Source organism: Lethenteron reissneri, chromosome 18, assembly GCF_015708825.2.
Source record: "Lethenteron reissneri isolate LAM-NWPU_2019-01 chromosome 18, ASM1570882v1, whole genome shotgun sequence".
Taxonomy (NCBI): Eukaryota; Metazoa; Chordata; class Hyperoartia; order Petromyzontiformes; family Petromyzontidae; genus Lethenteron; species Lethenteron reissneri.
The window spans coordinates 3,077,516-3,092,721 of record NC_083796.1 but is presented as its reverse complement, the minus strand read 5'-3'; the positions used below and the strand labels follow the sequence as shown (position 1 = coordinate 3,092,721).

Here is a 15,206-nt window from a genome sequence, read left to right as displayed (position 1 = left end):
GGGGCTGGGTGGGGCTGGGTGGGGAGGGTGGGGGAGGGTGGGGCTGGGTGGGGAGGAAGGGTGGGGAGGGGCTGGGTGGGGCTGGGTGGAGAGGGTGGGGCTGGGTGGGGAGGGTGGGGAGGGGCTGGGTGGGGAGGTTGGGGCTGGGTGGGGAGGGTGGGGAGGGGCTGGGTGGGGAGGGTGGGGCTGGGTGGGGAGGGGCTGGGTGGGGAGGTTGGGGCTGGATGGGGAGGGGCTGGGTGGGGAAAGGCTGGGTGGGAGGGGTGGGGCTGGGTGAGGAGGGGAGGGGCTGGTCACCCCGTGGTGCCCTTATAAAACTCAACGTTTAACCTACTCACGCCGGCTTGTGTCCGCCCTCACAGTCGGGCATATTTGCGGAATACACCACGCCGCCGTTGACCCTGGCCATTGACCGAGCAACCCAACGTTCCTACCAGCTCCCTCCGCAGGAGGAATGTGTTAGACTGCCTGGGATCCGTTTCGTTGTTTCATTTTTCCTGTTTGTACCTTCTGGCTAAAATGCTATCATAGATGAAATGCAACACATTTAAAGTGTACTGTAAACGTTTTGATTTAAAAATAAAAACTATTCTAATGAACCCATATCGGTTTTTGGACTACTCAATTTAAAAGGTCGCTTTATAGTTTAATGAGAACGTATCTCCAATCATCTATTTACACGAAACATGATCTACACATATATTTTAACAGGGCGTGGCAGATGCAACCACCTCCATCAATGGCAAAATTATGGAGGGCGCCACGGTGGCGAGATGTTAAATTCCTTGGCTCGTATGCAGGAGGACGTGGGTTCGATCCCGACCCATGGTCGCGTGGATTTTTCTCCGAGTCCAGTTTTCCCCTCCACATTTAGAACTTGTGTTTTTTGAGTATTTGGCTAGTTTTAACACGTAGGCTTTCACGACCAATATTGTTTTTTGGGCTAGATATATTTTAAATGTGGCGGCCCTCGTAAATATATTTACGCGATCTAACCCAAAAAAACCTTATATTATGTAAGTATTTGGCTACTATAAATGTTCACATAAGCCACTTCGTTGAGCCATCATTTATGGCCTGGTCGCTTCAGAAAAAAAGAAGTCTGTAGCTCAGTAAGTCTTACCTGGTAAAATAAAATAAAAATTGTTTAGTTTCGTTTTAGATGAAGAGCAGTCCGCAATGTGAGAGCCAGACCCTGGATAACGTGATCCAACACTGCCCCCCTACCCCGCCGATTTACGGGCGACATCACAACCTCCACGAAACCTCGAGCCCAGAGGTTATCAATGTGCAGTCCCCCGCATCACCAGTGGGAGGCGACGGTCCTCTACATCAGGGGCCCCCAACCCCCGACCGGTACCGGTCCGTGGCCTGTTAGGACCCGGACCACGCAGCAGCAGCAGGAGGTGAGAGCGGTGAGTCCGCACGTGGCCCGCCCCCACGATTTTATTATTGACCACTTCCCTCCGCGCCTCTTTCCCGCACTGCGACGGGTTGTGCATCAGATCTTATTTATTCATGATGTACTTACAAAAAAATCCGCAGATTACCTGCTGGATCTCCTCTCTGTTTCAAAGAACAAATTTGACCTAAGGTCTTCGCTCATTTACCAGCTTCACATTCCCTATTGCCGTACAAATACTGGAGGAATGGCCTTTGCTATTAATGCCCCCAGGGTCTGGAATGCTATTGCCAATAAACTGCAACTTGAATCACTATCTATGAGATCTTCACTCAAAATTGCTCGAGAGGAGTTGTACACCCTTAACTGCCACTGCAATTCAGTGGCCTAGAATACAATGTTTCGCTCCGGATGATCGCTGCAAAGTATGATCTGTGTTTAGATTTTTCCTGCATTTTTCTGTTTGCACATAGTCACTTTAAGATGTTTTCTTGTTCATGTTTTTGTTGTTTGTTTGTTGCGGTTGCACCCGATTCAAGAGCCGAATGGCTCACAGGGCTCTACCTAATAAATGAACTTGCACTTGTCTCAGTCACAGTTTTGGTGAGCCCACAAGCTAACCCCTAGCCAAAATGAGTAAAAAACAAACGTCGCTGGAGAGCTTCTTTGAAAAGGGGGAAAATTTGTCTTCCACGAAACTGGTCCCTGGTGCCAAAAAGGTTGGGGACCGCTGCTCTATAGGACTTCCACGGTGACTCTGCTGGAAACTTAATAGTTTGATTCGGATGACAATGTTTCTAACCTTTGTTTCGGACATTAATATTTTATTTTATTTTTTAATAAAAATGAAGTTAGGTAAACTACCCCGATTAAACGCCCCCACCTAACAAAATAAACCTTAAAGCTGCATTAAAAAAATGTTATGTTCCGGTAATATTAACAATTGTGTTACTGGTTATTTAGAGAGAAGCGAATGTGTTTTGCCACCAGGGTTGGGGGGCTGGCTTGTCCGCGGGCCAAAAAATGTTGAGAAACGCCTCTAGATCAGTGTTCACTAATTGTCGGGGAGGGGGGGCGAGGACCGCCACACATTTTAAACCATTGGGTTTTCACATTTGTGTACTGTCGCGGCTCGCACGTCAGGAACTGCACTAAAGGCCACCAGGGGTCACCAGTGGGCCACGGGCCTTGGAATGAAGAACACTGCTCTTGAGGATACGGAATGGCTAAATTAACTCGATAAACATATAACTTTGCTAATTTCACTTTGCCGCATGAAATAATAATTTGAAAAAAAGTCAATTTGTTGGTATTAAAATAAATGGCAAAATCATTAAGCGTTATTTATTAACATAAAATAAAAGGCACTTTACCACCACCCATACTGAGATTGTATTAAAAAGCCGAGTGCTGTATTATTGGCCTACTTTCGTCATCCTCCAATCAAGTAATCAATGCCTTAAATGAGCTGAAAATTTAGATGGAACAAACATCAGGGATGGGCCAAGTGATTTCCCACTCGTGGCCCAAAGGACACACATGGGAGAAACCAACACTCAACACCTTTATTTTCGCTCAACGTATTTTGAAGACATTGTTCAACACCTCCAGCGTAAATAATGATCACGTGTCAGTGTTTCGTCTACACCAGCGTTAATTCACAAAACTGCAATTATACATCATGTCTGTTGTTAAAATTATCTCCACTGTTGATTGATGCGAGAGGAATTAAACAAGTTTGCAATGTTTGAATTAAATGTACAACAAAGTGTACAGTCGCACGTTCCAAAGACAGTCCAGAGCCTTGAACGTTATATCTGCATGTAATCTACAACTATGAATTGATCAGAATGACCAATGGAGGAAAGAAACGTATCCACGTTGATCTCCGACATTAGCCCAAGGCATATTTCAGACAATGAAGGTTAATTTCACTCATCCATTTCGACCTATTGCAGCAGTTGCTCCAATATAATTTCTATTAACAAACAACCCCCATATACTCACATTTAAAAAAAAAAACATCAGTACAGCGAGTCTGCTTTGAAGCAGGTGCTATTAACAAAAATACTGTCGTTCTGGCTACATGGCAACGTAATTGCATTGATCATAAGTACAGTATATATTTTTTGTAAATACTTGGCAGTTATGGCAAAGAGCAATATCGTCTTTAAAACTCCCAATTGTCCTATGCACAAGCTCTAAAATGTTCAATGGCAATGCCAATGGTTCATGTGCATGTAAACATTTTATTATTTTAAAGCGCTTGACACCAATGTTATACTATATTGGCATGACATCTGTAGCATCAGTAGAGTGCATTAAATACTACAGTATAGACAGTAATCTAAGGTGTGAATTTGCATTTGCTGATGAAAATGTAAGCAAAACTGTCAGAATGTTGAAAGTACAATGTCGTATGTATGCAAGTACGTACACAATACCCGAATATAATTTGAATAATCAGTATAAAACGTTGCCCAAATATAACCACATGGTCTACGCAGAAAATGGGTCAAATATTAAAACACATTCAAACACTTGCAATGTTTTTTTTATATAAATATATGAATACTGTAAGCAATGTCCAATTAAACCTTTAATATAAACACAGTACTGCACCATATTTTTGGTAATATTATTTAGTATTAAATAATGAGGGCTGAACTTCACAAGCATGAAAGATGTTTTTGTTATTTAAAAAACAATGCTGATGAAAAAGAAAATGCAGTATCTGTACATGTTATCGCAGACCTACGAAGTTAAGCTGTGTCCATGCAGGTGTATACGTGACACGGTAAAGGTTTCGGCGCACCTGTGGCATACGCCACGGGTCAGAGTTAGCGAAAAAAATATTCGATCCGATGTGAAATAGAGTCAGATGTCACGGGCGTAGGGTTTAACATCCGATGAGCATATGATCGCATGAATCATCCCACTCTCCTGGAGGGAACAGAGCTAAATATACACACTCAAGTGTTAGCGGGAGGCAATGCTGCTAAGAGCATCTTGCCTAAACTAGGACAGGGTAATGCATGCATTGTCTCAGGCTTCCCAGCTGGTAGACAAAAATCTTTATATATAATCCAATAAGGCATCCTAGATAGCACTCAAATTGCACGGACCCTGGAAACAAACTCCCACAAACTGCACCAGGCAAGTGAAAGAGAAGAGCCTCCTTCATAGCTGGATTATGCCAGGTGGTGGTTTTACATTTTAAGAGACAACTCCAGTCCTCCAAGGTAAAGATGCTGTCTCAGTACAAGATCCTCCCGTGTCTTCAAACTTCACTCTCTGCAAACACCACACCCACGCACTCTCCCTGGTGGAGATACCGCGCCTCTCTCGTATTAAACTACAATGTGATTAACTACTTCAGTATATAGTTTAAAACATGACTTATTATCCTGTGCCACATTTTCAATACGTTGTGATTATTTTCTTTAGCCGTAACTAATACTCAAACAATGAGTTACACATTATATCATCAGATGACATCTGTTAGCACATCAATGACATTTGCGCCCGAAAATGCTGCAAGGACTAATGCGGTGGCTTACGATGAACATGTCACCTTCCCAGGAGGTCTGCTGGGATGTTTTCAATCCTGCAACCTCAGGTCTCCAGGCTCTTTCGAGAACGTGGAACTCCACTGACCCTTATAGAGTAATGTACTCCAAACGCACACATTCTAGTGTCTGTGCAAGGTCATACTTACACATATCCAGTGTTAATAGCATTACCTGCCACCAATCTGTTCAGGCTTAGCACTTACAACGAATCTCCTTACTCAAGCCTCGCCGGTACATACGACACTTCCGCCGCTTATAATACACGGGACTGTGTCAATCGACAGTGCTCGCACCTCCATAACAAACAAGGATGACCATCGCTGGCATCGACCGTCTCACTTCACACCCTCACGGTTCACCACCTTTTCCTTGCGTGCTAGTTTTTCTACCCTGGGAGAGACCTGACCTCTGGCTTTGGCGCGATCACGATCGTCCGCTTTGCACATTACGAGTTCGCCATTCACAGCGCCTTCGCGCACGCACTCCGGGTTTCCGCCAACGGCGCCCGTCGGCACGGAGAGATGCTCCACGTTTGCACCGACGCTGGGCGCCTCGTGGTTGGGCGCGGTCGTCCCGAGCTGTTCGCAGGCGTCCTCCTGCCGTGGAGTTGTGGCGGTTGCGTCGGGTTGGCTGCTGGGCGGTGGGCGGTACTCCCAGAGCAAGAAGTCCTGCAGGAGTGTGTTGACCGCCTCGGGGCATTCCAACATGACCATGTGACTCCCGTCCTCCACCGCCTTGAGAAAGGCAATCAGCAGGATCTGGATATGAGCAAAGAGAGAGAGTGTGAGCTCGGGACATGATTCTCCTCGTGCATGGAACAGCATTGCATTGCTGTTAACCAGAGGTGTGGACTCGAGTCATGTGACTTGGACTCGAGTCAGACTCGAGTCATGAATTTGATGACTTCAGACTCGACTTGGACTTGCATAACAATGACTTTGTCCCACCTCTGAGGTGTGGACTCGAGTCATGTGACTTGGACTCGAGTCAGACTCGAGTCATGAATTTGATGACTTCAGACTCGACTTGGACTTGCATAACAATGACTTTGTCCCACCTCTGCTGTTAACATTTAAAAACGATTCCTCTCCATTGAGTGTTTAATTGGCAGCTGTTGGATTCACCAATTGAGCACTGTAAATGTGAGCGCTTTTGAACTATACCCTTTTCCACGGTAACATACCTGAATATGATGCCTACTTTGAATAATGCCTTTCTAATCTCACTAACATGTTTGCTATTTGCCATCTCCTTTAAAGGATATACATTTCATCCCATCGGGCTCTTGCCTGCTTAAAAGATGTTTGTTTCATTATTTTGAAAAAAAAAAGACTATCGTGTGAGAATCTGGAAATATAAGGTACACAGGCACACTTGAAAGACTGTTCTGGTAGCCCTGCCTATGGCTCCATAACTCTCATTATACTCACCCATGGTTACTTTTCTGACCACTAAGGAAGCTCTCTTTCTAGCGACCTATGTCTCCATAACTTTTTCTTCCCACCCACGATTCTCTTCCCATTAGTAGCAAGACATGGTTGGCATGGGCCCAGGTGCAAATAATTAAATCTTTGCCTTCTTCGCAGCCAGACGTCCCAGCCTTTTCTACGCCTCCGCTTCCTGTCCATCTGTGTCCTCACTTTTCACCTACCCATAATGCTTTTATGCCACCTGTGATTCTCTTCTTCCCACCGGTGTGCTAACTTTATGGTCACTCATAGGTCCCCGTTTGTGCACCGATGACTCGATTTCCGACCGAGTGGTCCGCTTGTTCCGTGCGTGTGCCCTGCTTGGGCCCACACACCCCACTTACCTCGGCCATGCGCTGGTCCTCTTCGATTGGTACGAAGCGGTCATGCAAACCGTGCACGATGAGCGTGGGCACGGTGAGTGCCGCATGGTACAGCTCGTCGCCCTCGGGCCAGTACTGCCCGCTCATGGTGGCGCGCAGCACCAAGGGCGGCACGCTGAACGCGTTTCCATCCCGCAGCAGTTGCTTCTCCTTGGTGCCCTGACGTGCAAACCCGGCCCTGCGCAAACGTTTAAAAAAAACAAAAATAATGCGTCGAACAGCGGTGCATCGATTAAAATCAACAACATTCCATTCACATGCTTGTGATACGTGCACCGGAATGTATGTGTGTAAACAATCGATTATATCACAATGTATGTAATGGGTTAGCATGACCTCTGATGCAACTTGAGGCCTCTACAATCGCAGAAATATCTGGAAAAAAACTATTCTTGAATGGAATCATGACCCTGAATTGTAAGAATTGAGACCGGGATGAAGCAACCGGAGGCCTAGGACTATGACCTCGTGGGACTCCACAATAACAAGGTGAAGCGGCACCCAAAGCCAAGGACGGCGCTCACTTGAGGAAGGCCCACGCCAGGCAGGGCGAGATGCAGTGCAGCACGCAGGAGGGCAGGTTGAACACGGAGCACACGCTGGGCTCCAAGGGCGTCGGGCCACCGCCGTTTATCAGCACCACTTTGCACACCTGCTCCGGGTACTCGTGAGCCAGGAAGGTGCAGAACGACACGCTGGGAACGGAACGACAACAACAACAGCAATGGCGACAGGAATTAATTGCTGGCCTTAGCGTGACATTCAGGTGCCGTCTCTCCACCATGGCCTCATGGCCTCGTCCAGCTTTTGGTTTTAAATGAAACAAACAAATAAATGAAACAGATTTTAATACTGTACGTAAATAGTAGAGAGTGGTTGTGGTAAATACGGCATAAAAAACGTTATTACACTGTACTTCTACACTCCTGTGTATGCTTCCTGTGTTCACAAACCCATAACGACCAGCGTGGTGAAGTATGGTCAAATAACCCCCACGACCCGTATCGCGTGTGGAGGCCTTTATATGGAAGTGGATTGACAAAAACAAATATTATTTTTTTGGTTTTAGGACCCAGATTATTGGAAGGAAAACCTGTATTCTTTTGTTTTTGAACTTATATTAAAATTCGTTTCAGGCAATTGTTATGGGAGCTGAATCTTCGGAGTACACAGTTTTTTTAGAACTCAATATCCCACGTATCTTTTTAATGCCAATTTTATGCTAAATCCAACAGAAGGTAGGAAATTCCTGTTACCAGTTACTTCTAGACTGCAACAGCCCTTTCTGATGTGGTCATGTATCCATATTATCTGTGAAATTGCATCTTTGGCTACAGTGACAAAATCAGAGCTCTCCATTAAGATCTGATGCACATGGTTTTTTTTCTCTCTCTCAACATTGTTAAGCAAAGCGAATAAAAGGCTCGCATTTTACATGACCTGTAGCAGAAGCCTGCATGCGCATGTCACGGAACACCGGGTGTCAATAAAGCGGTTAACCGTATTGGACAAGCCCGACCCACTCGGCTTGTCCAATATTGTGGAGTGGGGAGAAAAAAAAAACCCTAAACAACACTGTGGTATAAAGCAGACACAAAGGCTGCCTTCCCGCTCCCGTGCACTTTAATTTTGTCTGTCTAAAAGGACAGAACTGCGTGAGGACTAACTATAATCTTCATTTATTTGGTCAGGTATGTTCTAATAAGGTTATTTTATCGCAAACAAAAGCCTGAACACCAATACAATTTCGAACTGAGATAAAACCTACCCAAGCAACAACAACATACCTTCAGTGTCCGGACAAGTGAAGGTCTTCCCGATCGATTAAATGAACAAGACAGTAGAAGCGTGGTGCTCGCTTGGCTAATTAGGCAGAAAATCTAAGGAGAGGATTTGGCAAGTGGTGTTGACCTTCACTGGAGGTCATTGTGTTAGCCAAGATACTCAGGGACAGAAACATCGGCAGCACAAGACATAGATTATAAGGTGCAACATCACCGCCAGGGTTGGCTAGCTAGATTAGGGTTAGGGCCAATACCACTAGACTATGCACTTTTAAATCTAGATTTGAAACTAATTTCATTTGAACTGCTTTTTGTGCTTAGTCTGTTGTCCTTCCCCCACACCTCTGATTAGCACGGTTGGCTACGTACGGTGTGAAAGAAGTTAAACTTACAGTGAATCCTCTAATTATGAACGAGTTAGGTTCCGGAGGTCTGTTCGTGAGTCGATTTGTTCATAAGTCCAACTTTACTAATCTCGATTCCAAACATGGTGAACCACATGTACATTAAACACGGGGAATTGCTTTAAAAGTTGTATAATCTCCTGTCAATATAGATGCCACTGGTTCCTTATGTTCTGCAGATGTAGATGCCACCACCGCAATCTATTGCGCGGTGGTTGAACTTACGACTCTCAGTCCGAACGGTCAACTGGACATACGGACAGGTTGTTCATATCTCTGAAAGTTCGTAAGTAGAATGTTCGTAAGTAGAGGAGTCCCTGTACGTGTGTACACAATCGTTTGTACTGCATTCAATATTCAGTGCATGATTACAAGTTCACTCCTTTAAGTTATTGGTATATACAATATACCAATATATACAATACTCGTTCCTATCTGGTTGGCAAATGACTCAGGTGATGGTTATGGCTAGGTCTATATCTATGACCTGGTTAGCTGGCCGACATGCCAGGTTCGGGGTCTCTCACCCATACGAGTGGCCCACGAGGACGTTGCGCCGCTTGGCGTAGCGGCGGAAGATGAAGCGCATGTCCTCGGCGAGCGCGGCGAACGTATACGCGGCGGCGGCATCGGGTGCCGAGCTGCCGCCGTGGCCCAGGAGGTCGGGGGCCACACACTCGTAGCCCAGCGCCGACAGCGCTCGCAGCTGCTCACGCCACACCTCCAGCGAGCCGCCCACACCGTGGAAGAAGAAGAGCACCACGTCTGAGTCGGTGCCGCGGCAGCTCGTGATGACGCGCTCGCACTCCACCAGCACCGTCTTCTTGGGCTTCCTCCTCCTGTGCCGGAACCGGGGGAAGAAATTCCACGAAAAAAAGATCGAGGTTGCGATGTGACATTTGGATTTCGTTCAAGGCTTCACGATAACGGTGTAAAGACAGTTAATCAATTCACGTGGATTTAGTAATGCTATCGAATGTGCGCTTGTCTTTGGCAGTAATTTAATTTGCAGTATGGAAGTCGTTGGGTAACTGCTGTCAGGGCAAAATGCGTTTGTATGTTTGCAAATAGTCCTTTTGCTTTGCTTTGTGTCTCCAAGTTTTAGATAACCCTTTAAACAACTTGGCCAGTTTTCAATAGAATAAGGCTCTAATATAGCGACACAATTCTATGCCGCAGGTTGGTTCACAGTAAATCATCTTCCAGAGTCCCCCGCTGTCACGAGCGGATGGCGGTCATGCATAATGCTTTCAACCTTAGGAGGAAAGCATAAAAAATTGGAAATGTTGGTGGTTTAACCGTCACTAACAACTTTGGCACCTGGATGAAAATGATCGTAGACTGTGTCATGGTGCCCATATGACCAGCCAGGTATGGACTGACCAACTCATTGACTCACCTGCGCCGGGGCCGTCGTGGCTGGGTGTTGGTAACCGGGATGCCGGGTGTTGGAGGCTGGGTGCTACTGGGGTCCCCGCCTAAGCTGGCTGCCGATGACTGCATGCTGCAGGCCCCTTTGCCGTGGCCAAATTCCGAGGGCCTGGTGTTGCTGTTGTTTCTGCTGTGGCTTGGCAATGGAGATCGGTTCTCGGCGCCGCCGGAATTGCCAGTCGCCACCGGAGGCCCCGGTTCGCCCACCTTGGCGCTCAAGGGCTCGCCGCTCCCAGAGCCGCCGCCGCTGCTCACCACCTCCTCGCCTTCGCCGTCGTCGGAGTTCTCGATGTACATCTGCCCGTTCTTGTAGACGCAGATGCGGCGGCGGCAGCGCAGCGTGCAGTGCGCGCGGTCGGCTGGGTCCTCGCACGTCTCGGATCCCGGCGGGCGCTCGGGCACGGCGTGGCGGACTCGCAGCACCCGGCCGGGCCGCACCTCCACCAGCTCGAATTCGCCGCAGCCCGGCGCAACGCTCACCGGCCCCACCGTGTTGGCGGTGGCGGAGCACGGGTTGCAGCAAAACATGGTGCTGCAGTGGCCTGCAGCCTTCCGAGAAATTCCCGTCCCTCGTCCGTGTGTTTTATGCTAGCGCACTTCGGGCTCGGAGTGTCAATGGCAGGCAACAGTCCCGAACGTTATGAGGTTATAAAACACAATGCAGAAATTACATTGCGGCCAATGCAATAATGGTGCACTTTCTTGGCATATTGATGAGACCAGCAGATTGAGAATTTTATAAGTTTTGCGTAAATTCACCTTCCTCTGGAATTCCTACTGGCATAAAGTCTACATTTTGATTGCCTACCTTTGCAAACAACTTTAGGATGCTTACATGTTTAACATTGGCCTTTTCGTGGCTCTGCGATTGCCGACCGTTCGCAGAGTGCAACGCTTCAAGGGCTGCGCGCAACGCTGTCTGAATAATTTAAATCGTCTCTCCATGGGCAGCGCGTGGCACAGGCGAGGACGGACAGGTGAGTGGCGCTCGCGTGAGTGGCGCTCAGGTGCGTCTCCTGGCTACGGCCCTTCCATTCACGCTGTCAGCTGATGTAGTTTCAGGTGTGGTGGAACCCTTGATGACACGATCCTTATCACGTTGTGACCTGGAGACATCGGGATGCACAAACAGCACCGTTAATACAATACATATATGTATTATACACAGGCCAAATTACTGCTATAAATGATAATAATGTTATTTATCCAGCAAAGGCTGGTTGGGTCCCTGTATTGGGATGTTTGACCAATTCCATACAAAGTATTTTTACACACGAGAAGTACCCCGAGTACCCACAGAAAAGCAACTATGCAAATATGGGGTTAATGCTGAATAGATTCAGATATAGGGTTGAAAATTCAACCTACTTGTTGTACTGCCATCTAACTGGCCATATCATGGCCCAACGTGTTGGGTGTCTCATGCCTGATGATCAATTACAAACCAACACAAAAACAAGTCGTACATTGTAGTAGATCTCTTATGTTGGAGGTATGCAATGGATGAAAGTGGCATGAGATGAACTAGTGGTGGCAGGAGACTGCAGGGATTGGATAGGGGTAAGAGCCATTGTTGTGGTTCATAACCGATGGAGGTGCGAGATTGTTGGTAAGGCTGATTTTTTTACGATGTAGAATACACACACACACTTGCGATTGCCACGCATGTGACATTTAAGAGATCAGCGTATTCGCAATTAAGTTGGGGGAGTTCCCAGTTCAGGTCCCTTGGCCAAACACGATCAAACCAACAATAACTCGGTGCCTGAACGAACGACTGCCATCAATCATCCCACACTGCGGGTCAGTTCCTGTGCGCCAATTAATATGGACCAATAATCGCCGAACAATTAATATGGGCAGATAAACCAATGTGAACCAATGAATTACCAATCGATCCACGTTGACCAATTGATGGGGGACATTGTGACACATTATCAACGCTTATTCACAAATTTTGCTCTTAATATAATGAGCAATATTGCTGGTGACGATCCAGAAAGCTATCGGATAACACGGATACAGTCTCCAATGCACGAGATGTAATCACTCCGTTATTATCATGATGCTATTAACTGCATTATTATGGCATTTAGTAATTATCGTGGCATGTGGCTAAGCCTGCAACATACGTTAAGATGACATTATCAATGATACAATTATCAGAAATTGTTAAGATCTTATTGCAATGCATACGCGAACACTCTCAATGCAAAATACGCAGATGACAAAACGTTGTGTATAATACACTGGGCAGTATATTGTACCGTACACACACACACACACGCGACTTACTGATTATACCAGATATGTAACGCCGTTGCAAAGCATTGGTCATTCATAACAAGGGTGGAGGGGGGACCTTCCTGTAAATGAGCCTCGGATGAAGACTGTATGGATGAATAAAGGAAAAACAATGTCCCTACGTTGTACCGCCGGGCATGCAGCAGACGTGCAAAAACATGCGGTTTTAAAAACGCAGCTAACATTACCCTCCATTATCATGTCGACTGCTGGACAATCGCATCCCTAACGATTCTACAAGGACATAATTAATCCGCCGACTACACACGAGCGGATTTCAACGCTCCATCTCTTTGGCGGCTCCAGTGCCCTAGAGGCGAGGCTGGGTGTGTTTCACCACAATCGCAATAACATGCGACGCACTGCACTTGACACAGGCATTATGCGACCCGAGTCCCCTTACACCCTGTACCATCATCACTTCCACCATCACCACCTGCACCAGCACCACCACCTGCACCATCACCACCACCTGCACAATCATCACCACGTGCACCATCACCACCTGCACCATCATCACCCCCACCTGCACCATCACCACGTGCACCATCATCACCACGTGCACCATCATCATCACCTGCACCATCATCACCCCCACCTGCACCATCACCACCACCTGCACCATCACCTGCACCATCATCACCCCCACCTGCACCATCACCACGTGCACCATCATCACCACCTGCACCATCATCACCCCCACCTGCACCATCACCACGTGCACCATCATCACCACGTGCACCATCATGATCACCTGCACCATCATCACCCCCACCTGCACCATCACCACCACCTGCACCATCACCTGCACCATCATCACCCCCACCTGCACCATCATCACCCCCACCTGCACCATCACCACGTGCACCATCATCACCACCTGCACCATCATCACCTGCACCATCACCACCTGCACCATCATCACCTGCACCATCATCACCTGCACCATCATCACCCCCACCTACACCATCACCACCTGCACCATCATCACCCCCACCTGCACCATCACCACCTGCACCATCATCACCTGCACCATCATCACCCCCACCTGCACCATCACCTGCACCATCACCACCACATGCACCATCACCTGCACCATCATTACCACCACCTGCACCATCATCACCTGCACCATCATCACCACGTGCACCACCATCACCACCACCTGCACCATCATCACCTGCACCATCATCACCTGCACCATCATCACCCCCACCTGCACCATCACCTGCACCATCACCACCACATGCACCATCACCTGCACCATCATTACCACCACCTGCACCATCATCACCTGCACCATCATCACCCCCACCTGCACCATCATCACCTGCACCATCATCACCCCCACCTGCACCATCACCACGTGCACCATCATCACCACCTGCACCATCATCACCTGCACCATCACCACCTGCACCATCATCACCCCCACCTGCACCATCATTACCACCACCTGCACCATCATCACCTGCACCATCATCACCACGTGCACCACCATCACCACCACATGCACCATCACCTGCACCATCACCACCTGCACCATCACCACCCCCACCTGCACCATCATTACCACCACCTGCACCATCATTACCACCACCTGCACCATCATCACCTGCACCATCATCACCACGTGCACCACCATCACCACCACCACTGTCCGCACACAGCACCATCACGGCCAAATTTAGTCCCAAATCAACACCATCGGCAAGCAGCATGGCTCCGCAGTATATACACAGCGTAAGGATATACAGTCAACAATACAGTCTACACTGCAGTATATACGGTCCATGCAACCTCGCATATCGCAGATTCATATTCGTATTATTTAAAAAAACACGCAGCAGGTTTATATACATTACTGGTGTCGCAAATTCGATGTTATACCTCGCGCAGTCGCGTCGCACGGCTTGTTGCTGTTGTCGTAGTAGATGATGATGATGGTGGTGGTGGTGATGTTATTGTTGATGCCAATGGTGGTGATGTTGAATATGATGATGGTCGTTGCAGCGGGAGTTGTTTGTTGACGATGTTTTTAGCGGGAGTTGTTTGTTGACGATGTTTTTTGTTGGAGATGATGAATGCGGTGTTGTTGAGGATTCGGTGATGACGATGATAATGGTGGTGCAGTGGTGGTGGTGGTGCCGTTGCAGATGGAAAATAATGGTGGTGGTGGTGGTGTTTGTTTGTCCGTCGTCGCTGCTGTCTTCTTTGAGGAGGGTGAGGAGGAGGAGGAGAGGGACGAGGCAGCCGTCTCTCTCTCTCGCTGTCTCTGGCGGTGAATGCGCAATGGCTCAGCTGCCTCTCAAGGTCAGCAGCAGCAGAAGTGATCCCCCCCCCCCCCCGTCTAGGTCGCTTCACTCTCCCCGGGGGGGCTGAGATCCCCCCCCCTCAGCCCCCCCCACTCAGCCCCCCAATAACCCCACTCACCACCGCCCCCCTACCCCCCCCCAC

The 15,206-nt window shown here is 47.9% G+C and overlaps 1 protein-coding gene across 1 annotated transcript; it reads right to left on the bottom strand.

Moving 5' to 3' along the window:
- Window positions 1-2,942: 2,942 nt before the first annotated feature.
- ABHD8 (abhydrolase domain containing 8) lies at window positions 2,943-15,073 on the bottom strand. The gene is made up of 6 exons (XM_061553452.1): window positions 14,640-15,073; window positions 10,414-11,551; window positions 9,542-9,853; window positions 7,351-7,521; window positions 6,788-7,004; window positions 2,943-5,732 (listed from the first exon to the last, which is right to left on the bottom strand). The coding sequence occupies exons 2-6, from the start codon at window positions 10,971-10,973 to the stop codon at window positions 5,310-5,312; spliced, it is 1,683 nt and encodes a 560-aa protein (XP_061409436.1). The 5' UTR covers window positions 10,974-11,551; window positions 14,640-15,073; the 3' UTR covers window positions 2,943-5,309.
- Window positions 15,074-15,206: the final 133 nt, after the last annotated feature.

What these genes read in the sequence shown, in the direction of transcription:
- ABHD8 (XM_061553452.1), bottom strand. Translation starts at nt 10,973, where the DNA reads ATGTTTTGCTGCAACCCGTGCTCCGCCACCGCCAACACGGTGGGGCCG. An exon ending in CTCGTGGGCCACTCGTATGG is followed by an intron (nt 7,522 to 9,541) that starts GTGAGAGACCCC and finishes TTCCGTTCCCAG; the next exon opens with CGTGTCGTTCTGCACCTTCC. An exon ending in CTGGCGTGGGCCTTCCTCAA is followed by an intron (nt 7,005 to 7,350) that starts GTGAGCGCCGTC and finishes ACGTTTGCGCAG; the next exon opens with GGCCGGGTTTGCACGTCAGG.